This window comes from Ranitomeya imitator, chromosome 2, assembly GCF_032444005.1.
Source record: "Ranitomeya imitator isolate aRanImi1 chromosome 2, aRanImi1.pri, whole genome shotgun sequence".
NCBI classification, from domain to species: Eukaryota; Metazoa; Chordata; class Amphibia; order Anura; family Dendrobatidae; genus Ranitomeya; species Ranitomeya imitator.
In genome coordinates this window covers 458,668,356-458,695,435 of record NC_091283.1, presented here as the reverse complement: position 1 = coordinate 458,695,435, position 27,080 = coordinate 458,668,356, and the positions used below count along the sequence as shown (strand labels likewise).

The following is a 27,080-nucleotide window of genomic DNA, read 5'->3' as shown; positions in this document are numbered from 1 at the left end:
GCTAGGGTAATAACAACAAACTGGAGTACTGATTGGACGAGAAGCCTGTCAATCATATTCGGATAGAAATAGGCGGAGGGGTCACATGTCACCTGAGGACAAACGTCTGTGGGTGTAATGACGTCTGACTTCCGGGCTCGTTAGTCTAATTTATTCAATAAGTGGGTGGGGCTTGCACCCGGAAGTCCTTGTTTAGTGATAACTATAATAATAATAATAATCTTTATTTTTTATATAGCGCTAACATATTCCGCAGCGCTTTACAGTTTGCACACATTATCATCACTGTCCCCGATTGGGCTCACAATCTAGAATCCCTATCAGTATGTCTTTGGAATGTGGGAGGAAACCGGAGTGCCCGGAGGAAACCCACGCAAACACGGAGAGAACATACAAACTCTTTGCAGATGTTGTCCTGGGTGGGATTAGAACCCAGGACCCGATAAGTCGTCCAGACGACAGTGAATCTGTCCAATCAGACGCTGCCGGCCGTCATTTCTTTTATATGAATGAGTAACCTAAATGGTTACTATAGGCAACAGTACTGTTTTAATATACAGGAATGTTCATTTTTCTTACAAATCTGCTATAAATACATTCATAAGGTCATTGCTTCCCCTTAAAGGGATTTATCAGGGCAGGGCTAAATTTTGGCAAATTCTGTCTGTACTGTCCACACCATTAGCGCCTTTTTAAATCATTATGACAACCCAAAACATCCAAATGACCCAGATCAAAAGTTCACATACCCCATTTCTTAATATCGTGTATTGCCCCCTCTAATATCAATGACAGCTTGAAGTCTTTTGTGGTAGTTGTAGATGAGGTTCTTTATTTTCTCAGATGGTAAAGCTGCCCACTCTTCTTGGCAAAAAGCCTCCAGTTCCTGTAAATTCCTGGGCTGTTTAGCAAGAACTGTGCGCTTGAGATCTCCCCAGAGTGGCTCAATGATATTGAGGTCAGGAGACTGAGATGGTCACTCCAGAAACTAGAGTTCTAGTCCTCTTCTTCTCTGAAGAGACAATTTGCATATTTCCTTGAGCATTGCAGCTTTAAAGGGCCACTGTCACCCCCTCCAGCCGTTATAAACTAATAGAGCCACCTTGTGCAGCAGTAATGCTGCATTCTAACAAGGTGGCTCTTTTAGTTTTTGTTTCTGTTATTCCCACAATAAATGTATTTATAATTCTGCTGAAATACCTGTCTTTGTCCATGGAGGCGGGTCTGAAGCCTCTTAGAAGCACCCAACTGCCGTCAGTCATCTCTTGTGTAGATTTTCGCTGCCCCCTCAGCGCTATTATTGTGTGAATTCCGGCACCTGCACTCTGCTCTTCTGCCTTGCGCAGGCGCATAGAGCATTTGCCGTCCTAGCGCTGGTGCCGGGTTCCGTTCTGCGCCTGTGCGGGCAGTGTGGCCACCCTGTTACTGAATCCCCGCCCCGCACTGTGTTATGCATTATGCACAGTGCGGGGCTGGGATTCCTGGGCATGCGCACTGCGCTTCTCGGACGCTCCCCAGGTCCCCCGCCTTTCTGCGTTGCCGGAATATACAGGTATCCTTACCGGCGTTTGGAACAGCCGCACAGAACAACGCTGGAAGGCGGGGGACCTGTGGAGCGTCTGACAAGCGCAGTGCGCATGCCCAGGAATCCCAGCCCCGCACTGTGCATACTGCATAACACAGTGCGGGGCGGGGATTCAGTAACAGGCTGACCGCACAGGCGCAGAAAGGAACCCGGCATCAGCGCTCGGACGGATAATGCTCTATGCGCCTGCGCAAGGCAGAAGAGCAGAGCGCAGGCGCCGGAATTCGCACAATAATAGTGCTGAGGGGGCGGCGAAAATCAACCCAACAGATGACTGATGGCAGTTGGGCGCTTCTAAGAGGAGGCTTCAGACCCACCTCCATGGACAAAGACAGGTATTTCAGCAGAATTATAAATACATTTATTATGGGAATAAGAGAAACAAAAACTAAAAGAGCCACCTTGTTAGACTGCAGCATTACTGCTGCACAAGGTGGCTCTTTTAGTTTATAACGGCTGGAGGGGGGTGACAGTGGCCCTTTAAGTTACCTCTAGTGATGAGCGAATATACTGGTTACTTGAGATTTCCCGAGCACGCTCGGGTGTCCTCAGAGTATTTTTTAGTGCTCGGAGATTTAGTTTTTCTTGCCGCAGCTGAATGATTTACATCTGTTAGCCAGTATAAGTACATGTGGGGATTCCCTAGCAACCAGGCAACCCACACATGTACTTATGCTGGCTAACAGATGTAAATCATTCAGCTGCGGCGATGAAAACTAAATCTCCGAGCACTAAAAATTACTCGGAGGACCCCCGAGCATGCTCGAGAAATCTTGAGTAACGAGTATATTCGCTCATCACTAGTTAACTCATCTCGGCATGCTTAACATGTCACTCTCCGCAAGGAGAAACTATTCTTCTTGGATCCCACTATAAAGATAGAAACCCAGGTCAGAGAAAACTATTTTTCTAATCAATAGGTAAATGGAGCCTATTTATTTCAGTCCGCACCTTCCCTCGTATAGAATAAAGCAAGTAACGCTCTTCTGTGCTGCAGGTAAGCAGAGCCAAGGTGACCTGCTCAGGTTTATGGAGCCAGTTTGGTGAGAAGTAAATCATTATTCTTAATCCGTGATGATGCAGAAAGTTCCTGGACTTCAAGGCGATGGCCACCTTTGACTTAGGAAAAAATGATTTTAACACATTAGTGGTTACTTAGTGATCTAACTTTCAGATTTTACTCTTGTGGGAGTGTCCCTCCAAGTAATATAGGTTGAATATAAGGTCTGTATGTATACATGGTGCTGCTCAATTAAGAGTGTGCGGTGTATTCTAAATATTACTTACATGGTGCTGCTGTCTTCATTAACTCATGTATAAGCATAGCTTTTTTTCTGCAGCTATTTCTTCTTCAGGTGCCTTCCTTGTTTTCTTTAGCCTGTTTTCTCTGCCCTCCATGAGACCATATGTTCTTCCTCTCCTCTCAACATTGACTAATGAAACACTCCCATCAAGGTTTTTATCCCCCTAATATATTGCAGTCATCATATTGTATAGCAGCACTGTGTTCTTACAATTGCTCATTTTCCCCTTCTACCCAGTTAATTTATCTTTTTTTCCATTAGGTATATGACTTCACCTGATTCCTTCTAAGCTCTATGTGGAAACAGGAGGTCAATTTTCCTTCCATAAGTCATTACTACGAAAGTCTCTGGCAGGGAGGAGGGAGCAGCTGGGTCAGGAGTAGAAGAGGGGAATGATAAATGCAGGGAAAAGAGAAGAATTAGCTGCTTAGAAAGGTAAAACGAGCAATTGTAAGTACACATTGCTATATAATATGATGACTGCAGTATATTAAGAGGATAAAATCTTTGATGAGAGTGCCTATTTCAGTACAATCCATTCACCTCCATGCTGCACTCTAAGGTTCTATTCTCATGTCCTGGAGCTGTTTTCAGATCATAAAAATGGAAATAAAACATTTCAAGATGGGGCCCATTCCTTTGAAAGGGAGCAGAAGTGTGATCTTATCACCTTCTAGTTGTCTTATTTCCAATTGCCATCATTATTTCATATTCAGCAAAAAAAAAAAATAATGCCCAATTTATCATTTGTGATTTTTTTTATCCTGTGCTGATCCTGAGTTACATCCTGTATTATGCCCCAGAGCTGCACTCACTATTCTGCTGGTGGAGTCACTGTGTACATACATTACATTACTTATCCTGTACTGATCCTGAGTTACATCCTGTATTATACCCCAGAGCTGCACTCACTATTCTGCTGATGCAATCACTGTGTACATACATTACATTACTTATCCTGTACTGATCCTGAGTTACATCCTGTATTATACCCCAGAGCTGCACTCACTATTCTGCTGGTGGAGTCACTGTGTACATACATTACATTACTTATCCTGTACTGATCCTGAGTTACATCCTGTATTATACTCCAGAGCTGCACTCACTATTCTGCTGGTGCAGTCACTGTGTACATACATTACATTACTTATCCTGTACTGATCCTGAGTTACATTCTGTATTATACCCCAGAGCTGCACTCACTATTCTGCTGGTGCAATCACTGTGTACATACATTACATTACTTATCCTGTACAGATCCTGAGATACATCCTGTATTATACTCCAGAGCTGCACTCACTATTCTGTAACTCCAGAGAAATTTTCTCAGCATCTAGTAATTTGGAAAATGCAGATTTAATACAGCAGCAGGAAAAGGTGTTTTTTGTGACAAGATGAATGTGCCAAAATACACTTCCCCATTACAGTGCCACCCCGATATCAAGCATGACCAATATGACACCCTATACTAACATGTTCGTATAATGTTCAGTCACTGAATAATGGGGTGCTGTATGTATCCAGCTCTAACATAGACTGATCTGTGCAGGAAGGAGAATGGGAGTTGTTGTCCAGCACTTTGTTCTTTGTATTAGAAAAATGTGAATATTATTTTTCCAGTCCTATCTTTCTGTGTGATTGGCAGTTGTAATGTGGGAGCACTAGGTCCCGACTGTTGTGAATTCCGCTCTTGGGCTCCCTCCGGTGGTTGTAAGTGGCACTTTTGTGAGTTCTGCTCTTGGGCTCCCTCTTGTGGTCTCTAGTGGTATGGCTGCTCCTTGGAGTTAGCGGTCATCAGCTGCCTCCACTTATCTTCTCTTCTGCTCGGCTATTTAGGTCTGGCTCTGTCTTCAGCCAGTGCCACTTGTAAATGGTTCCTGGTTGGATTCACATCTCTTTGGATTTCCCTGTTATCCTGACCAGTTCAGCTAAGCTAAGTTTTTGCTTGCCCTTTTCTGTCCATAGATTGTGGACTTATCCATTCTGTGCTTTCTATGTTTGTCCAGCTTATCAGTGTGAATTAATTCTGTCTTGCTGGAAGCTCTGGGAGGCAGATTTGCCCTCCACACCTTTAGTCAGGGTGGAGTTTTTTTTTGTAAACTCTGCGTGGATTTTTGTAGTGTTTTATACTGACCGCACAGTATTCCATCCTGTCCTATCTATCAAGCTAGACTGGCCTCCTGTGCTCATCCTGGTTTCATTCTGTGTATGTCTTTTTCCCTCTCCACTCACAGTCATTATTTGTGGGGGGCTAATCTATCCTTTGGGGATTTTCTCTGAGGCAAGATAGTTTTCCTGCTTCTATCTTTAGGGGTAGTTAGCTCTTAGGCTGTGACGAGATGCCTAGGGAGAGTTAGGAGCATTCCACGGCTACTTCTAGTGTTGTGTTGAGCTTAGGGACTGCGGTCAGTATAGTTACCACGTCCTTCAGAGCTCGTTCCATGTTGCTCTTAGACCACCGTATCATAACACCCGACCCACTTTAATGCCCCCTCACCCATCAGGGAGCACCTGAAGTATCGCCTGCCCCCTACCCCTTTTCCAGGTGCTGCACAGTAATGTGATATGTGTGACGTCCGCCCCATTGTAGCCGCTCTATTTGTCATTTATACAACTTTATTTTCATACATGAAATCACAACATATTACAGAATCCCGGTCATGTCGATTACCCGGTCGGACGATGATTCAACCAGAACACAAATATATCTGTACAGCGGCTATGACGGGATCGTGGTCCTAACAGGGTGAGATAAGGACGAATATATGATCGTTCTGAATTACACACGTCCAATTCTATGAGTTGCTGGAGATGACAGGAAGAATCTGTTATCTTAAAGGGATAGTCCATGATATGTCACATAGGCAGGATCAGAGGGACAGAAGGGCTGTAACTCTTGCATTGCTGACACCTTTTTGCTGAGTTGGGATCTGCTGCCACATACAACAGACGCAGAAAATCCCCACAGGCCAAATTCCATATTATTACCCTAGGACACATTAGCTCACTTTCTGTTTTGTTCTGTGTCACTCCATTGCAGAGATATTCACATTTGTTTATTCTGGAGCTCAATATGGGATATTTCTGCCTTTAGACCAACTGGGTGTTTCTTCTTAGTCTTCTCTAAGGGCGCGCTTTCACTTTTCCCTCCTATATGTTGCCAATCACAGCTCAGTAGTATTTCTGTCTCAGACACTGCTGCAGCATTTGAGAGAGCGAGAGAGAAGGGTGAAAGCACAACCCCCCCATCCCCACCCAGGAAGACTGCGGAGAAACACCCAGTTGATCCTTAAAACAGAGATTTCACATAGTGCGCTCAGAAGTAATAAATGTGAATATCTTTGCAATGGAACGACGCAGCGCAAAACGGAAAAGAGCGACAGAATCAGATAAGTTCAGAGAACTCAATTTTCTTTAGCAAGTCATAGGTCTTTCTTAGTATCAGTGGGACTATTCTTTTAAACCATGGTATTCGTCTCAAAAATTTACCCACAACCATTCCAGGATCTTGTTCTGCCAGCTGACCCCTGCTATACAAGGTCTGCCCCAGGAAAATTGGCGCTGTTAGTAACTCTGTTTGCCACCTAGTGTAAGAGTGGCATATTAACCCCATATTGTCACCACCACAAGCCATTTGGCCATCTTATGCCGGACCTAACTACATATTAGGTCAAGTCTGTGTCTGAGACGGCAAAAATAAATAAAAGTTATATACAGTGTCACAATCACATTGAATTATGCCTCATTATTCCTCATAAGCAAATGTGTGAATTATATACAGATAATGGGGATATTGCTATGAGAGTGCCAGCCTTGTGTCCGCTCCTTCTTCACCAATTGAGAGACACGGCCTTATAGGTAATGTCATTATATTCTCTATCCTGTCAATCCGATTGGTCGTTTTCTTCTGAAGTGTCGTTTTCTGAAGACTGGTTTCTGACTTTTTTCTTCTTACCCAGAGATTTCTTGGAGGCTGACAAGGAAAATATTGTGGTGTCACCATAATCACTGTTTTCATTCAGTTACAATTTACACTGTTTTCTACACACTGCAATACCTATTCTGTCCACTGGGGTTCCCTAGAGCATTGTTTAAGACCATATAATGAGAAGAAAAATGATGCAGCACTCACCCTTGCGCTTCTTCCAAGTGTGCTCTTTATTCAGCAAAACATACTATGCATAGTATGAACCGGCATACGCAGTGATCCGTGAGGGAGCGGGAGTGAGGAGAGACCGGACGACGGCCGTTTCGCGCTACGGCGCTTCTACGGGTCCATGCTAAAAACAGGTGATGTCATTTCCTTTTTAAGGTTTTTTTTTGTTTTGTTTTTTTTGACTCACCTGATTCTATTAATTGCAATTGTGCAAGTTAAAAACAATGAGATCTCTTATTACAGAATGAACATTTACAAGTATATTACAAAATGAACATTTACAAATGTATTATAAGAACACCGCCATGTCAAGTTTGTCGTTAAGACCCCCTGGGCCCTGTGCGTTTGTTTGTAGGATCCATTTCGCTTCACGCTGCAGCAGTAGGCGGTCATTATTACCGCCGTTTTGTGAACATTTAACTATTTCCAAACCTGCAAACCGCAATTGATCTGGATCACTATTATGTGTCTCTGCCATATGTTCTACAAAACGCACGCGTCCCTTTCCTGTCCGAATTGAGTTATAATGCTCTCGTATTCGGACTGTGAGAGGTCTAATAGTCTTACCTATATAAAACCGTTGACATGGACAAAAAATTACGTAAACCAGAAATTTACTCTTGCAGGTTATGAAGTCTTTCACAAAATGCTCAATTATACCTATTTGCAAGGGGTTCTCAATTTTATGCAGATGGCATATGCTACAATTGCCGCATCTGTGGTTACCTTGCGGTATGGTTTTTGCTAACCAATTATTTGTTGGTGGTGATACTTTATTTTTTACAACAAGGTCTCCTATATTAATTGATCTTTTATATGAGAATAGAGGACATGTATCCGGGAGATTTCTAAAGTCCACGTCTTTCTGCAGCACATGCCAATTTTTTCGTATTGCTGTTTGTATATCTCTATCTAAAGGGCTATGTTTAAATGTAAATGTGAATCTGCGATTTTTATTTTGATATTCGTTTGCATCTTTTCTTTTTCCAATGTTTTTTCTTTTTTTGCCCTTTTCTAACAGCTGAACTTGAAAGTCCACAGAAAAAGCACAGCGACGTGGTGAGAATACGTAAAATCAACAATAATGAGGAAAATTATAAAACTTGGGTAGAAGAATTAAAAACACGCCTTTCAAACAGAGGATATCCAACAGATGTTCTCCAACAAGCAGAAATTAGAGCAGCCAAATTATCTCAAGTTCAGCTGTTAGAAAAGGGCAAAAAAAGAAAAAACATTGGAAAAAGAAAAGATGCAAACGAATATCAAAATAAAAATCGCAGATTCACATTTACATTTAAACATAGCCCTTTAGATAGAGATATACAAACAGCAATACGAAAAAATTGGCATGTGCTGCAGAAAGACGTGGACTTTAGAAATCTCCCGGATACATGTCCTCTATTCTCATATAAAAGATCAATTAATATAGGAGACCTTGTTGTAAAAAATAAAGTATCACCACCAACAAATAATTGGTTAGCAAAAACCATACCGCAAGGTAACCACAGATGCGGCAATTGTAGCATATGCCATCTGCATAAAATTGAGAACCCCTTGCAAATAGGTATAATTGAGCATTTTGTGAAAGACTTCATAACCTGCAAGAGTAAATTTCTGGTTTACGTAATTTTTTGTCCGTGTCAACGGTTTTATATAGGTAAGACTATTAGACCTCTCACAGTCCGAATACGAGAGCATTATAACTCAATTCGGACAGGAAAGGGACGCGTGCGTTTTGTAGAACATATGGCAGATACACATAATAGTGATCCAGATCAATTGCGGTTTGCAGGTTTGGAAATAGTTAAATGTTCACAAAACGGCGGTAATAATGACCGCCTACTGCTGCAGCGTGAAGCGAAATGGATCCTACAAACAAACGCACAGGGCCCAGGGGGTCTTAACGACAAACTTGACATGGCGGTGTTCTTATAATACAGTTGTAAATGTTCATTTTGTAATATACTTGTAAATGTTCATTCTGTAATAAGAGATCTCATTGTTTTTAACTTGCACAATTGCAATTAATAGAATCAGGTGAGTCAAAAAAAAAAAACCTTAAAAAGGAAATGACATCACCTGTTTTTAGCATGGACCCGTAGAAGCGCCGTAGCGCGAAACGGCCGTCGTCCGGTCTCTCCTCACTCCCGCTCCCTCACAGATCACTGCGTATGCCGGTTCATACTATGTATAGTATGTTTTGCTGAATAAAGAGCACACTTGGAAGAAGCGCAAGGGTGAGTGCTGCATCATTTTTCTTCTCATTATATGGTCTTGTACAAAACTCTGACGATTGCATAGCACCACCCGCAGCTCACAGCAAGGGAGACCTCATCTGTCCTTCTGAAACAGATCGTTTAAGCGAATCTCCAATTGCGCTATAGTGAAGCTCTGTGCCGATCATCTTTCTGTTTCTAGAGCATTGTTTGCCTGGCACAGCGCCATACTTTTTTTAGTGGTTGGGCCTGGTATTACAACTAAGGAGCAGCTCAGTCCTGTACTGTCCAGCAATACCAGGCACAGCCATTGTCAAACATACGGCGCTGTGCTTGATAATAAGGAAAACATGGTGCTGCAGACCCCAGGAGCAGCTGATATTGATGGCACATCTTGAACTAATTTAAAAAGGAGGAAAGAAAAGGACTAAAGATCAGCTGAACTTCTTTCATTTTAACAATATGGAGCAAAAGACAAAAACTTAAATAGGGACAAATAGAAACATTGCAAAATGTGCACTTTGCGCCAGGAGTCCCACTGCTGAGACTGGCATTAATGGTCAGAATGGGAAATTTTTATCCCCGACTGGGAACTTAAATCACACTTAAAAATGGTGCAGCAGCTCGGACGCTTGATAGGTGTCTCCAGTGGGGGACATCGGAAATGTACAGCCATCACCCCCACAATCAGCTGTTACCAGCAGAGGCCAGGAGTTCTCAGATGCTGCCACAACACAGCAGCGCCACTATTTTTTAGTGGTCATGGTGGGGTACTGCAGATCCACCCCCTAATTAAATGAATTGGTGGATCTGTAGTACCCGTCTGCGGCCACTATATTCTTTATGGCAGTATCGGCAGCATCCAGGAATGGTAACAGCTGATCTGCGGTGGCTCAGGTGTCTCACCCCAACCCAGTGGCGTATCCAGGGGGGGCAGCCGGGGCATGTGCCCCGGACGCAGCCGACAAGGGGCGCCAGTGGGCTGCCTGATGCGGCGGTCCAAGGATGAGGCTCCCCGATGGCGGAATTCTGCCGCCCCCACACTGAGATTCTTCCGTTCTCTGAGTCGGCTGTGAAATTGACAGCCGGCTCAGAGAAAGTGCTGCGCGTACCCATGATCTGTGCCCTGACCGCTGCCGGCACTTCCGCATGAGTGAATCGCCAGCAGCGTGATCACGTCACATGATCCCGCTGCTGACGTCACTCACCGGCTCTTCACAGGCAGCCTTGCGGTTTGTGGTAAGTGCTCCAGCTCCAGACGGCTGGGTAATGGAGGCTGGAGCTGAAGACACCGAAGGCTTAATGTTGGAAATTTAAGGGGGCTCCTAAGTACCCGGCTAGGAAGGGATGGTTGTGGTCGGCGGGGATGCTATTTGGCAGCAGACATCACACAAGGTCGCAAGGATAGGGAGGGAGCAGGGCAGGGGGAGAAAATTGACTGTGTGAGGACTGAAGCAAGGCCAGGGGGCTGGATAGGTGCAATGTCCTGATTTCTGCCCCCATAATGTGCTCAAATTTCTTCTGCCCCCCTAATGTCCTAATTTCTGACCCCGTTCACCCCATAAGTTCTTCAGACTTCTCCACCACATGCAACTGCACCCGGGAAGGGGGAGGGGGGGTGGGGGCAGAAATCAGGACATTATGGGGGCAGAAGAAATCTGAGCACATTATGGGGGCAGAAATCTGAGGATATTATAGGGGGCTGAAATCTGAGGGGGGCGCCAAACTGATCCTTTGCCCCGGGTGCAGGAAGAGCTAGATACACCTCTGCCCCAACCAATCAGATATTAATGTCTTATCCTAAGTATGGGACATCAATAAAAAAAGTAGTGGCCAATCTCTATGTTTTTTAAGCCATTGTTTGAGCCTAAGCTAGGAGTTGGTCCAGCAGGAAGAAGTCTTTTCAAATGAGCAAAAAGCCTAGTAGACTGAATTTTTGTGCTCATCTTAAAAAATAAAAAGGACACCTTAGGCCTCTTTCACACTTCAGTTGTTTGGCGTCAGTCTAAAACCACCATTTTCCTCAAATAACGGATCCGTCATTTTTTTTGACGGATCCGTTATTTTCCCATAGACTTGCATTAGCGACGGATTGTGACAGATGGTCGTCCGTTCCATCCGCCATGCGACGGATCCATCGAAATGTGGCGGACGTCATCTAGACATGGACGGACATTATAACATTTTTTGTCAACGCCAAAATGGCGGATCGCGATGGATCCGTCGTGTCCGCCATTCCACAGAATGGCCGCCTATGGGCGACGGATCCGTCGCGACCGTCATTTCGGCGGATCCGCCGCCCCAATCCGCTTTTTCAATTGCGCATGCTCAAAAAAGTAGATACTTTTCCCAGACAACCCCCAAGTAACGGATCCGTCAAAAAAACGGATCCGTTAGAACCGTTTTCTCAAAAATTGTGACGGATCCGTCGATCCATCACTATGTCAGAAGCGACTGACGCCAAACAACTGAAGTGTGAAAGAAGCCTTGAAAAAATCCCCTGAACGCACTGCATAAAGCAGTGTAAGCAAAGTTTGATTTATTTCTGTAAATCTACAATGACTTTAGTATTCACTTTGGTTTTTCTCATATCACATACATTACCTCTGTAGAGTTTTTTGGTCATGTTACTGTATAAAAATACAGTGTTTGATTTTTGGGTACCGTAAATCTCATGTCTCTAAACTGTTACCTGGAGTCAGTCTCTTCTTCCACCGGGCTCTATCTGGGTTCCTCTCACTGGAGTTAATGTTTCTCAGCCCATCTCCTAGGGTTTGTTCTGGTCTTTCCATTTCTCCCTGTTAAGAGACGAATTTGAGATTTACCTTCATGATCAAAAACATTATACATACACACACATTACACGTACACACAAACATACACAATACACACACATAACACACGAGCACACACATACACATTACACACGAACACATACACATTACACACGAGCACATACATATTACACACAAACACAAGCACACACTACACAATACACATACACACGAGCACATACACAACATTACACACGAGCACATACACATTACACACAAACACAAGCACACACTACACACATACACACGAGCACATACACATTACACACGAGCTCATATGTTGTGGATTCTGTTTTTGGGCTCCCTCTGGTGGTTACAGATGGTACTGGGTGACTTGTGTTCTCTGCGGTCTCTGGTGTCCACCTGTTCTATCAGGATATGGGAGTTTCCTATTTAACCTGGCTTTCTTGTCATTTCCTCGCCGGCTATCAATGTAATCAGTGTGTCTTGTTACCTCTGCTTCCCGCTTCTGTATTCTTCAGGACAAGCTAAGTTTTTGATTTTCCTGTTCCACGTTTTGCTTAATTTTTGTCTTAGTCCAGCTTGCAGATATGTGATTCTTTTTTGCTGGTTGCTCTAGTGGGCTGATATTACTCCTCATGTTCCATGAGTTGGAACATGAGTTCAAGTAATTTCAGGATGGTGTTTTGTAGGGTTTTTCGCTGACCGCGCAGTTCACTTTTGTATCCTCTGCTATCTAGCTTTAGCGGGCCTCATTTTGCTGTATCTGTTTTCATAACTACGTATGTGCTTTCCTCTCATTTCACCGTCATTACATGGGGGGGGCTGCTATTTCTGTGGGGTGTTTCTCTGGAGGCAAGAGAGGTCTGTGTTTCTTCTAATAGGGAAAGTTAGTTCTTCGGCTGGCGCGAGATGTCTAGAATCATCGTAGGCACGTTCCCCGGCTACAGCTAGTTGTGTGTTGAGGTTCAGGATCGCGGTCAGCTCCGTTTCCATCACCCTAGAGCTTGTTTTGTTTTTTGTGCTTGTCCTTTTGTGATCCCCTGCCATTGGGATCATGACACTCATACACATTACACAGGAGCACATACACATTATACACAAACCCAAGCACACACTACACAATACACACACACGAGCACATACACAACATTACACACGAGCACATGCACACACTACACAATACACACGAGCACATACACAACATTACACATGAGCACATACACAATACACACAAGCACACACTACACAGATACACACAAGCACATACACATTACACACAAGCACACAATACACACATACACACGAGCAAGCACATACACATTACACACAAGCACACACTACACAATACACACACATAGTTCACATGGACACATACACGAGCACATACACATAACACACAATACACATTACACATGAGCACATACACATTGCAAGCACACATTATATACACAACACACACAGCACATGCCCATAACCATCCACTAGATATATAGTTTATGCATATACATACGTACTCCACAAAGTGTGCCAGACTTAATGAGACAGTCCTTCCAAATCCGAATGAGTCCCTAAAGGTCTCTAGAGCTGGAGACATATGGGGACTACACAAACTGCAATAATGATATGCCTCATGTTTGAGAGGAGACATAATCAGTGCTGATTGTCATGTCTATAGACATAGTGAGGAAACCATAGCCTAAGGCCGGCTTCACACTCAGCGTATGAAAATACGGTCCGTTTTTTACGGCCGTAATACGCTGAAAAGTCCCCAAAATAGTGGTCCGTAGCTCCTCCGTAGGCAGGGTGTGTCAGCGTTTTTTGCGCATGGCATCCTCCGTATGTAATCCGTATGGCATCCGTACTGCGTGTTTTTCTCGTAGGCTTGCAAAACCGACATACGGCTATACAAGGGATCCATGTGTCAAAAAAAAAAAACATATATACTGTCTATATATATATATATATATATATATATATATATATATATAATGTCAGTAGACACATATATGTACCGTATTTTTCGGACTATAAGACGCACCGGACCATAAGACGCACCCCAAATTTGGGGTGAAAATTGCAGAAAAAAAGATTTTTTATAACATGGGGGTCCGTCTTATTGTCCGAATTTACAGTATCTTATGGCGGTGGCAGAGCAGGGTCACAGGAGGCAAGGTGTCGGCAGAGGTGGGGTGATGCTGGGATGAGGAGGTGCTGGGATGAGGAGGTGCTGGGATCAGGAGGTGCTGGGATCAGGAGGTGCTGGGATCAGGAGGTGCTGGGATCAGGAGGTGCAGTGAGAGGTATGGCGTGAGAGGGGTCCCTGGCGTACCAAGCAGGCTTACCTAGGTGGCAGAGGTGTGGTGGCAGAGGTCCGGTGGCAGAGGTGCGGTGGCGGGGGTGTGGCGGCAGAGGAGGCGCAGTAAGCGGGGTCCCTTTCCCCAGTATGGTGATGCAGCAGGCCCGGTATGCAGCAGAGCCGGGTGAATCCTCTTGTTATCGGTGGGCGCGGCCATCTTCCTGAGGCCGCGCGTGTGCAGATGAAGCGCTCTGCTCCCGGGGCTTCAGGAAAATGGCCGCGGGAGGCCGCGCGTGCGCAGATGGAGATCGCGGCGGCCATTTTCCTGAAGCCCCGGGAAGCAGAGCGCTCCATCTGCGCACGCGCGGCCTCCGGAAAATGGCCGCCACCACCGATAACAAGAGGATTCACCCGGATTTCTGCTGCATACCGGGCCTGCTGCATCACCATACCGGGGAAAGGGACCCCGCTTACTGCGCCTCCTCTGCCGCCACACCCCCGCAACCGCACCTCTGCCACCGCACCTCTGCCACCTAGGTAAGCCTGCATTGCGACTATTAGACGCACCCCCCATTTTCCCCCCTTTTTTGGGGGGGAAAAAGTGCGTCTTTTAGTCCGAAAAATACGGTATATATATTATTACTTCATACAGCGCTAGTTAGCTTTAAAGCCGGTAATTCAATTACCGGCTTTTGCTTTCTCCTTCCTAAATCCGACATGATATGAGACATGGTTTACATACAGTAAACCATCTCATATCCCCATTTTTTTTGCATATTCCACACTACTAATGTTAGTAGTGTGTATATGCAAAATTTGGCCGTTCTAGCTATTAAATTAAAGGGTTAAATGGCGGAAAAAATTGGCGTGGGCTCCCGCACAATTTTCTCCGCCAGAGTAGTAAAGCCAGTGACTGAGGGCAGATATTAATAGCCTGGAGAGGGTCCATGGTTATTGCCCCCCCCGCCCCTGGCTAAAAACATCTGCCCCCAGCCACCCCAGAAAAGGCACATCTGGAAGATGCGCCTATTCTGGCACTTGGCCACTCTCTTCCCATTCCCGCGTAGCGGTGGGATATGGGGTAATGAAGGGTTAATGTCACCTTGCTATTGTAAGGTGACATTAAGCCAAATGGAGAGGCGTCAATTATGACACCTATCCATTATTAATCCAATACTAGTAAAGGGTTAAAAAAACACACACACATTATTAAAAATTATTTTAATGAAATAAAAACAAAGGTTGTTGTAATAATTTATTCTACGCTCAATCCAATCACTGAAGACCCTCGATCTGTCCAAAAAAAAAAAAAAAAAACAACAATATCCATACCTTCCGAAGATCTGTAAAGTCCAACGATGTAAATCCATCTGAAGGGGTTAAAATATTTTGCAGCAAGGAGTTCTGCTAATGCAGCGCAGCTCCTTGCTGCAAAACCCCGGAGCATTAAGGTAAAGTAGGTCAATGACCTATATTTACCTTCATTTGCGGTGAGGCGCCCTCTGCTGGCTGTTCCTAGATCGTGGGAACTTTCCTAGAAAGCTCCCAGGCTCGAGTTCATAAGAGGCGCCCTCTGATGGTTGTCCTCATATGAACTCGAGCCTGGGAGCTTTCTAGGAAAGTTCCCACGATCTAGGAACAGCCAGCAGAGGGCGCCTCACCGCAAATGAAGGTAAATATAGGTCATTGACCTACTTTACCTTCATTCTCCGGGGTTTTGCAGCAAGGAGCTGCGCTGCATTAGCAGAACTCCTTGCTGGAAAATATTTTAACCCCTTCAGATGGATTTACATCGTGGGACGTTACAGATCTCCGGAAGGTAAGGATATTGTTGGTTTATTTATTTATTTTTTGTTACAGATCGAGGGTCTTCAGTGAGTGGATTGAGCGTAGAATAAATTATTACAACAACCTTTGTTTTTATTTCATTAAAATAATTTTTAATAATGTGTGTGTGTTTTTTTTAACCCTTTACTAGTATTGGATTAATAATGGATAGGTGTCATAATTGACGCCTCTCCATTATTAATTTGGCTTAATGTCACCTTACAATAGCAAGGTGACATTAACCCTTCATTACCCCATATCCCACCGCTACACGGGAATGGGAAGAGAGTGGCCAAGTGCCAGAATAGGCGCATCTTCCAGATGTGCCTTTTCTGGGGTGGCTGGGGGCAGATGTTTTTAGCCAGGGGGGGGGCCAATAACCGTGGACCCTCTCCAGGCTATTAATATCTGCCCTCAGTCACTGGCTTTACTACTCTGGCGGAGAAAAGTGCGCGGGAGCCCACGCCAATTTTTTCCGCCATTTAACCCTTTAATTTAATAGCTAGAATGGCCAAATTTTGCATATACACACTACTAACATTAGTAGTGTGGAATATGCAAAAAAAATGGGGATATGAGATGGTTTACTGTATGTAAACCATGTCTCATATCATGTCGGGTTTAGGAAGGAGAAAGCAAAAGCCGGTAATTGAATTACCGGCTTTAAAGATATGTAGCGCTGGATGAAATATTAATATATATACATATATGTGTCTCACTGACATAGAATAGGTATATATATATATATATATATATATATATATATATATATATATATATATATATACCTATTCTATGTGTACACATTTATTCTACCTATTGGACTGTAAGCTGTCAGTGTGATTTTACTGTACACCGCACTGAATTACCGACTTTTCTCTGTAACAGCGCTGCGTATTCCTCGCAAGTCACACTGCTGGTCCGTGTGTAATCCGTATTTTTGGGGCTTCCATAGACTTTCATTGACGTTTTATTTGCGCAATACGGTGACAAACGCGGCATGCTGCGATTTTCTACGGCCGTAGAAAGCCGTATAATACTGATCAGTAAAATACGGCAGATAGGAGCAGGGGCATAGAGAATAATTGTGCCGTATGTTATGCGAGTTTTACGGACGTAGTTTCTGCGCTCTTACGTCCGTAAAACTCGCTAGTGTGAGGCCGGCCTAAAGGTGAGAATACAGCACAGAGGAGAGGATAGTTGTGGTTTAACCTTATGGAGGGGCTGTATATGGGAGTATGCGGCAGGTTTGTATGTGGCTGCACTGTATATGGGGCATGTTGAAGGCACTTGGCAATGTGATACATATTGCTGTACTGTATATAGGGCATGAGATAGGCACTGGTGATTCATGTCACTGCACTGTATATGAAGGCATGTTTCAAGCACTTATGCATGTGTGTGCAATGTATAAGGGATCCCATGTGACAGGTATCTTGTATAGTGATGCATGTGGTTGCACCACATATGGGGGCATTTGGCAGACACTTGGATGATCCATGTGACTATACTGTACATGGTGGCCGTGCTGCAGGCACATATGGTGATCCATGTGGGTGCACTCTATACTGGGGCATGTTGCAGGCACATATGGTGATCCATGTGGGTGCACGCTATAGTGGGGCATGTTGCAGGCGCATATGGTGATCCATGTGGGTGCACTCTATACTGGGGCATGTTGCAGGCGCATATGGTGATCCATGTGGGTGCACTCTATACTGGGGTATGTTGCAGGCACATATGGTGATCCATGTGGGTGCACTCTATACTTGGGCATGTTGCAGGCACATATGGTGATCCATGTGGGTGCACTCTATACTGGGGCATGTTGCAGGCACATATGGTGATCCATGTGGGTGCACTCTATACTGGGGCATGTTGCAGGCACATATGGTGATCCATGTGGGTGCACTCTATACTTGGGCATGTTGCAGGCGCATATGGTGATCCATGTGGGTGCACTCTATACTTGGGCATGTTGCAGGCGCATATGGTGATCCATGTGGGTGCACTCTATACTGGGGCATGTTGCAGGCACATATGGTGATCCATGTGGGTGCACTCTATACTTGGGCATGTTGCAGGCGCATATGGTGATCCATGTGGGTGTACTCTATAGTGGGGCATGTTGCAGGCACATATGGTGATCCATGTGGGTGCACTCTATACTGGGGCATGTTGCAGGCGCATATGGTGATCCATGTGGGTGCACTCTATACTGGGGCATGTTGCAGGCGCATATGGTGATCCATGTGGGTGCACTCTATACTGGGGCATGTTGCAGGCGCATATGGTGATCCATGTGGGTGCACTCTATACTGGGGCATGTTGCAGGCGCATATGGTGATCCATGTGGGTGCACTCTATACTGGGGCATGTTGCAGGCGCATATGGTGATCCATGTGGGTGCACTCTATACTGGGGCATGTTGCAGGCGCATATGGTGATCCATGTGGGTGCACTCTATACTGGGGCATGTTGCAGGCGCATATGGTGATCCATGTGGGTGCACTCTATACTGGGGCATGTTGCAGGCGCATATGGTGATCCATGTGGGTGCACTCTATACTGGGGCATGTTGCAGGCGCATATGGTGATCCATGTGGGTGCACTCTATACTGGGGCATGTTGCAGGCGCATATGGTGATCCATGTGGGTGCACTCTAGACTGGGGCATGTTGCAGGCGCATATGGTGATCCATGTGGGTGCACTCTAGACTGGGGCATGTTGCAGGCGCATATGGTGATCCATGTGGGTGCACTCTATACTGGGGCATGTTGCAGGCACATATGGGCTTAACTGGGCTGGGCTTAAGCTGAGGCTTGAAAATGATCCAGGAACAATGGACAAGGCTAATGAGATGAATGAGTATTTCAACAGGTTCAGCAGTACATGTGTAATGCAAACTGATAGTGGATGGGAACTGGGTGCAAATTCTGCAACATTGATATTGGAGGATGAGCAGACTAATTTTAGAGTATCCGAAAATGATGTGAGGAGGCAGTTTAAGTCACTTAACATTGGTAAAGCTGCAGGACCTGATGGACTCAGCTCACGTGTCCTTAAAGTGTGTGCAGACCAGCTGTGTACTGTCTTTACACGCTTATTTAATGGAAGTCTACAAACACAGAGGGTACCAGTGTTATGGAAAACTTCCTGTCTGGTGCCGGTACCCAAGACTTCTTCTCCTGCAACCCTAAATGACTATCGTCCTGTAGCCTTAACATCTCACGCTATGAAGGCCTTGGAAAGATTAGTTCTTGCTCACTTAAGACCGAGGGTCAATGCTTTTATTGATCCCCTTCAGTTTGCCTACCGACATAGATTGGGGGTGGATGATGCTATCCTTTCTCTGTTACATAGGGTACATTCATTTCTGGAGAATGACGGAGCCACGGTGCGAGCGATGTTCTTCGATTTCTCGAGTGCATTTAACTCCCTGCAGCCACTTTTACTACACAAAAAGATGACTGATATGAAGGTTGAGGAGGGGATAAGAAATTGGATAACTGACTACCTATCAGATCGGCCACAGTTTGTACAGATGGGAGCAGTGGTGTCAAGCAGATTATTGAGCAGTGTAGGTGCCCCCCAGGGAACGGTGCTTGCGCCCTTTCTATTCACACTGTATACTTCAGACTTTCAGTATAAATCTGAACTTTGCCATCTTCAAAAATTTTCGGATGACTCTGTGGTTGTGGGATGCATTAGGGGAGATCAGGGGGATGAGGAATATAGAAGGGTGGTGTCGAATTTCGTGGATTGGTGCAATGGTAACTATCTGCAGCTAAATGTTAAGAAAACCAAGGAGTTGGTGGCCAACTATAGCAGGATAAAGTTGGAATGCTTACCGATCACTATTGCTGGTCAGGAGGTAGAGCAGGTGGAGAGTTACAAATATTTGGGGGTCCATTTGGATAGCAAACTGGACTGGAGATGCCACTCAGAGTTTGTCTACAAGAAGGGGATGAGCAGACTGTATTTCCTAAGGAAACTGAGGTCTTTTAATGTGTGTAGCAAAATGTTAGAAATGTTCTACCAATCTGTGGTGGCAAGTGCCATCTTTTTTGCAATCACGTGCTGGGGTAGTAGTGTGCAGGCCTCTGATGCTAATAAGCTGAATAAGATTATCAAGAAGGCAAGTTCTGCTGTGGGCTGCAAGCTGGACTCTTTTGGGGAGGTAGTGGAGAGAAGAACTCTGAGAAAGTGTATGGCGATTATGAACAATAATGCACATCCACTATATGAGCTATTCATGAGACAGAAGAGCACGTTCAGTAACCGGCTAATACTTCTGAGGTGTAAGAAGGAAAAATATAGGAAATCGTTTGTGCCAACTGCCATGGGAATGTACAACAATAACATTAGGGTTAAACCACCAAGGTGAATGTCTACTTATTTCTCTGCATTTCGGTTCACTCGTTGTGTATGACCTATTCTAGTGTGTGGTGTTCTTCTGTCAACAGGCTGTCATGTCAACTGTGGAATTCCTTTGTGATTTTTGTGATTTGAGTTGTGCTGCTGTGATACCATAATTTCCCACGGGATCAATAAAGTGTATCGTATCGTATCGTATATGGTGATCCATGTGGGTGCACTCTATACTGGGGCATGTTGCAGGCACATATGGTGATCCATGTGGGTGCACTCTATACTGGGGCATGTTGCAGGCACATATGGTGATCTATGTGGGGTGCACTCTATACTGGGGCATGTTGCAGGCGCATATGGTGATCCATGTGGGTGCACTCTATACTGGGGCATGTTGCAGGCGCATATGGTGATCTATGTGGGGTGCACTCTATACAGGGGCATGTTGCAGGCACATATGGTGATCCATGTGTCTGCACTCTATACTGGGGCACGTTGCAGGCGCATATGGTGATCCATGTGTCTGCACTCTATAGTGGGGCATGTTGCAGGCGCATATGGTGATCCATGTGGGTGCACTCTATAGTGGAGCATGTTGCAGGCGCATATGGTGATCCATGTGGGTGCACTCTATACTGGGGCATGTTGCAGGCGCATATGGTGATCCATGTGGGTGCACTCTATAGTGGGGCATGTTGCAGGCACATATGGTGATCCATGTGGGAGCACTCTATAGTGGGGCATGTTGCAGGCACATATGGTGATCCATGTGTCTGCACTCTATACTGGTGCATGATGCAGGCACATATGGTGATCCATGTGGGTGCACTCTATACTGGGGCATGTTGCAGGCGCATATGGTGATCCATGTGGGTGCACTCTATACTGGGGCATGTTGCAGGCACATATGATGATCCATGTGGGTGCACTCTATACTGAGGCATGTTGCAGGCGCATATGGTGATCCATGTGGGTGCACTCTATACTTGGGCATGTTGCAGGCACATATGGTGATCCATGTGGGTGCACTCTATACTGGGGCATGTTGCAGGCGCATATGGTGATCCATGTGGGTGCACTCTATACTGGGGCATGTTGCAGGCACATATGGTGATTCATGTGGGGTGCACTCTATACTGGGGCATGTTACAGGCGCATATGGTGATCCATGTGGGTGCACTCTATACTGGGGCATGTTGCAGGCGCATATGGTGATCCATGTGGGTGCACTCTATACTGGGGCATGTTGCAGGCACATATGATGATCCATGTGGGTGCACTCTATACTGAGGCATGTTGCAGGCGCATATGGTGATCCATGTGGGTGCACTCTATACTGGGGCATGTTGCAGGCGCATATGGTGATCCATGTGGGTGCACTCTATACTGGGGCATGTTGCAGGCGCATATGGTGATCCATGTGGGTGCACTCTATACTGGGGCATGTTGCAGGCGCATGTGGTGATCCATGTGTCTGCACTCTATACTGGGGCATGATGCAGGCACATATGGTGATCCATGTGGGTGCACTCTATACTGGGGCATGTTGCAGGCGCATATGGTGATCCATGTGGGTGCACTCTATACTGAGGCATGTTGCAGGCGCATATGGTGATCCATGTGGGTGCACTCTATACTTGGGCATGTTGCAGGCGCATATGGTGATCCATGTGGGTGCACTCTATACTGGGGCATGTTGCAGGCGCATATGGTTATCCATTTGGGTGCACTCTATACTGGGGTATGTTGCAGGCACATATGGTGATCCATGTGGGTGCACTCTATACTTGGGCATGTTGCAGGCACATATGGTGATCCATGTGGGTGCACTCTATACTGGGGCATGTTGCAGGCGCATGTGGTGATCCATGTGTCTGCACTCTATACTGGGGCATGATGCAGGCACATATCGTGATCCATGTGGGTGCACTCTATACTGGGGCATGTTGCAGGCACATATGGTGATCCATGTGGGTGCACTCTATACTTGGGCATGTTGCAGGCGCATATGGTGATCCATGTGGGTGCACTCTATACTGGGGCATGTTGCAGGCACATATGGTGATCCATGTGGGTGCACTCTATACTTGGGCATGTTGCAGGCGCATATGGTGATCCATGTGGGTGCACTCTATAGTGGGGCATGTTGCAGGCACATATGGTGATCCATGTGGGTGCACTCTATACTGGGGCATGTTGCAGGCGCATATGGTGATCCATGTGGGTGCACTCTATAGTGGGGCATGTTGCAGGCGCATATGGTGATCCATGTGGGTGCACTCTATACTGGGGCATGTTGCAGGCGCATATGGTGATCCATGTGGGTGCACTCTATACTGGGGCATGTTGCAGGCGCATATGGTGATCCATGTGGGTGCACTCTATACTGGGGCATGTTGCAGGCACATATGGTGATCCATGTGGGGTGCACTCTATACTGGGGCATGTTACAGGCGCATATGGTGATCCATGTGGGTGCACTCTATACTGGGGCATGTTGCAGGCGCATATGGTGATCCATGTGGGTGCACTCTATACTGGGGCATGTTGCAGGCACATATGATGATCCATGTGGGTGCACTCTATACTGAGGCATGTTGCAGGCGCATATGGTGATCCATGTGGGTGCACTCTATACTGGGGCATGTTGCAGGCGCATATGGTGATCCATGTGGGTGCACTCTATACTGGGGCATGTTGCAGGCACATGTGGTGATCCATGTGGGTGCACTCTATACTGGGGCATGTTGCAGGCGCATATGGTGATCCATGTGGGTGCACTCTATACTGGGGCATGTTGCAGGCGCATATGATGATCCATGTGGGTGCACTCTATACTGGGGCATGTTGCAGGCGCATATGGTGATCCATGTGGGTGCACTCTATACTGGGGCATGTTGCAGGCACATATGGTGATCCATGTGGGTGCACTCTATACTGGGGCATGTTGCAGGCGCATATGGTGATCCATGTGGGTGCACTCTATACTGGGGCATGTTGCAGGCGCATATGGTGATCCATGTGGGTGCACTCTATACTGGGGCATGTTGCAGGCGCATATGGTGATCCATGTGGGTGCACTCTATACTGGGGCATGTTGCAGGCACATATGGTGATCCATGTGGGTGCACTCTATACTGGGGCATGTTGCAGGCGCATATGGTGATCCATGTGGGGTGCACTCTATACTGGGGCATGTTACAGGCGCATATGGTGATCCATGTGGGTGCACTCTATACTGGGGCATGTTACAGGCGCATATGGTGATCCATGTGGGTGCACTCTATACTGGGGCATGTTGCAGGCGCATATGGTGATCCATGTGGGTGCACTCTATACTGGGGCATGTTGCAGGCACATATGGTGATCCATGTGGGTGTACTCTATACTGGGGCATGTTGCAGGCACATATGGTGATCCATGTGGGTGCACTCTATACTGGGGCATGTTGCAGGCACATATGATGATCCATGTGGGTGCACTCTATACTGAGGCATGTTGCAGGCGCATATGGTGATCCATGTGGGTGCACTCTATACTGGGGCATGTTGCAGGCGCATATGGAGATCCATGTGGGTGCACTCTATACTGGGGCATGTTGCAGGCGCATGTGGTGATCCATGTGTCTGCACTCTATACTGGGGCATGTTGCAGGCGCATATGGTGATCCATGTGGGTGCACTCTATACTGGGGCATGTTGCAGGCGCATATGGTGATCCATGTGGGTGCACTCTATACTGGGGCATGTTGCAGGCGCATATGGTGATCCATGTGGGTGCACTCTATACTGGGGCATGTTGCAGGCACATATGATGATCCATGTGGGTGCACTCTATACTGAGGCATGTTGCAGGCGCATATGGTGATCCATGTGGGTGCACTCTATACTTGGGCATGTTGCAGGCGCATATGGTGATCCATGTGGGTGCACTCTATACTGGGGCATGTTGCAGGCGCATATGGTGATCCATGTGGGTGCACTCTATACTGGGGTATGTTGCAGGCACATATGGTGATCCATGTGGGTGCACTCTATACTTGGGCATGTTGCAGGCACATATGGTGATCCATGTGGGTGCACTCTATACTGGGGCATGTTGCAGGCACATATGGTGATCCATGTGGGTGCACTCTATACTGGGGCATGTTGCAGGCACATATGGTGATCCATGTGGGTGCACTCTATACTTGGGCATGTTGCAGGCGCATATGGTGATCCATGTGGGTGCACTCTATAGTGGGGCATGTTGCAGGCACATATGGTGATCCATGTGGGTGCACTCTATACTGGGGCATGTTGCAGGCGCATGTGGTGATCCATGTGTCTGCACTCTATACTGGGGCATGATGCAGGCACATATCGTGATCCATGTGGGTGCACTCTATACTGGGGCATGTTGCAGGCACATATGGTGATCCATGTGGGTGCACTCTATAGTGGGGCATGTTGCAGGCACATATGGTGATCCATGTGGGTGCACTCTATACTGGGGCATGTTGCAGGCACATATGGTGATCCATGTGGGTGCACTCTATAGTGGGGCATGTTGCAGGCGCATATGGTGATCCATGTGGGTGCACTCTATACTGGGGCATGTTGCAGGCACATATGGTGATCCATGTGGGTGCACTCTATAGTGGGGCATGTTGCAGGCACATATGGTGATCCATGTGGGTGCACTCTATAGTGGGGCATGTTGCAGGCACATATGGTGATCCATGTGGGTGCACTCTATACTGGGGCATGTTGCAGGCACATATGGTGATCCATGTGGGTGCACTCTATACTGGGGCATGTTGCAGGCACATATGGTGATCCATGTGGGGTGCACTCTATACTGGGGCATGTTACAGGCACATATGGTGATCCATGTGGGTGCACTCTATACTGGGGCATGTTGCAGGCGCATATGGTGATCCATGTGTCTGCACTCTATACTGGGGCATGATGCAGGCACATATGGTGATCCATGTGGGTGCACTCTATACTGGGGCATGTTGCAGGCACATATGGTGATCCATGTGGGTGCACTCTATACTTGGGCATGTTGCAGGCACATATGGTGATCCATGTGGGTGCACTCTATAGTGGGGCATGTTGCAGGCACATATGGTGATCCATGTGGGTGCACTCTATAGTGGGGCATGTTGCAGGCACATATGGTGATCCATGTGGGTGCACTCTATACTGGGGCATGTTGCAGGCACATATGGTGATCCATGTGGGGTGCACTCTATACTGGGGCATGTTACAGGCACATATGGTGATCCATGTGGGTGCACTCTATACTGGGGCATGTTGCAGGCGCATATGGTGATCCATGTGTCTGCACTCTATACTGGGGCATGATGCAGGCACATATGGTGATCCATGTGGGTGCACTCTATACTGGGGCATGTTGCAGGCACATATGGTGATCCATGTGGGTGCACTCTATACTGGGGCATGTTGCAGGCACATATGGTGATCCATGTGGGTGCACTCTATACTGGGGCATGTTGCAGGCGCATATGGTGATCCATGTGTCTGCACTCTATACTGGGGCATGATGCAGGCACATATGGTGATCCATGTGGGTGCACTCTATACTGGGGCATGTTGCAGGTACTTTGGTGATGCATGGGGCTGCACTGTATATGGGGGCAGGTTACAGGCACTTAGGTGGGATGTATACACACATTACATATACCACATTTTATGTCTCGCACCCGGACCTCACTGTCTGATGTGTCAGATTCTCCATCCAGGCCTTGTTGTGGGGAGCTCCTGTCGCTCATTGGCTCTTCATCCTCATCTAATGAGACATAACAGTAACGTTACATAACGCACACAGTAGACAGCAGAGATTTACAGAGAAACAGGAACCAAACGTTGCGTGGACAGTACAGCAAGGTCCTCCACCAATTGCTTTTTTGTTTTCCATTGGCTCCATTTCCCCATCACTGTACTCACCTGAGTCTCGGGGTCTTTTGTGCCCCTTTGTTACTCTCTTTGCAGTAGATAATTCTCTATCTTCTTTTGAGACTATATTGTAGTCCTAAAGAGAAGCACAAAAAGGCCATGTAAATATCGGGGGTCTTTTCACCTTTTATGAACAGTGCCACATTTGCCCATGGTAAAGTCGGGTATTGCTGTTCAGCCCCATTCACGAATACTGCAATATCAGGCACTGCCACTTTTGCAAGTGTTTGTTGTGGACCAAGGGACAATGAGGGTCCTGGGGGGAAGACTATGAGCTCTAGGCTGTGATTACTGCCTCCTCACATCCTGTGGCAACTATTGGGCGGCTAATCTGAACATGCCTTTTAGGAGGGAGAAAGTGAGTGAGTGTTAGTGTAAAGGCACATCCACATCCTATGATATCAGACCCGCAGCCCTGATAGACACAGTTGAATATGCTGATAATATATGTTATGGCTGAGCAGGCTTTCCTCATATTTGGATGTGTGCCTGGGTTTATATTTGCTATTGCACAATCTGCAATACCAGATGCAACCATAGACAAGAGTGGTGCTGTTTCTGGA

At 46.3% G+C, this 27,080-nt stretch overlaps 1 protein-coding gene across 2 annotated transcripts in view; it reads right to left on the bottom strand.

Moving 5' to 3' along the window:
• Positions 1 to 5,487: 5,487 nt before the first annotated feature.
• RBBP8NL (RBBP8 N-terminal like) overlaps positions 5,488 to 27,080 on the bottom strand; it is a 62,220-nt gene continuing 40,627 nt past the window's right edge. The window contains exons 11-14 of one of the 2 annotated variants that reach the window (XM_069751170.1): positions 26,509 to 26,593; positions 26,265 to 26,350; positions 11,954 to 12,059; positions 5,488 to 6,862 (exon numbers count right to left, since the gene is read on the bottom strand). In XM_069751170.1, coding sequence (XP_069607271.1) covers positions 6,774 to 6,862; positions 11,954 to 12,059; positions 26,265 to 26,350; positions 26,509 to 26,593 — 366 coding nt within the window. In that variant the 3' untranslated portion in view covers positions 5,488 to 6,773. The remainder of the gene's footprint in view (positions 6,863 to 11,953; positions 12,060 to 26,264; positions 26,351 to 26,508; positions 26,594 to 27,080) is intronic. The other variant, XM_069751171.1, reaches the window with a different exon arrangement.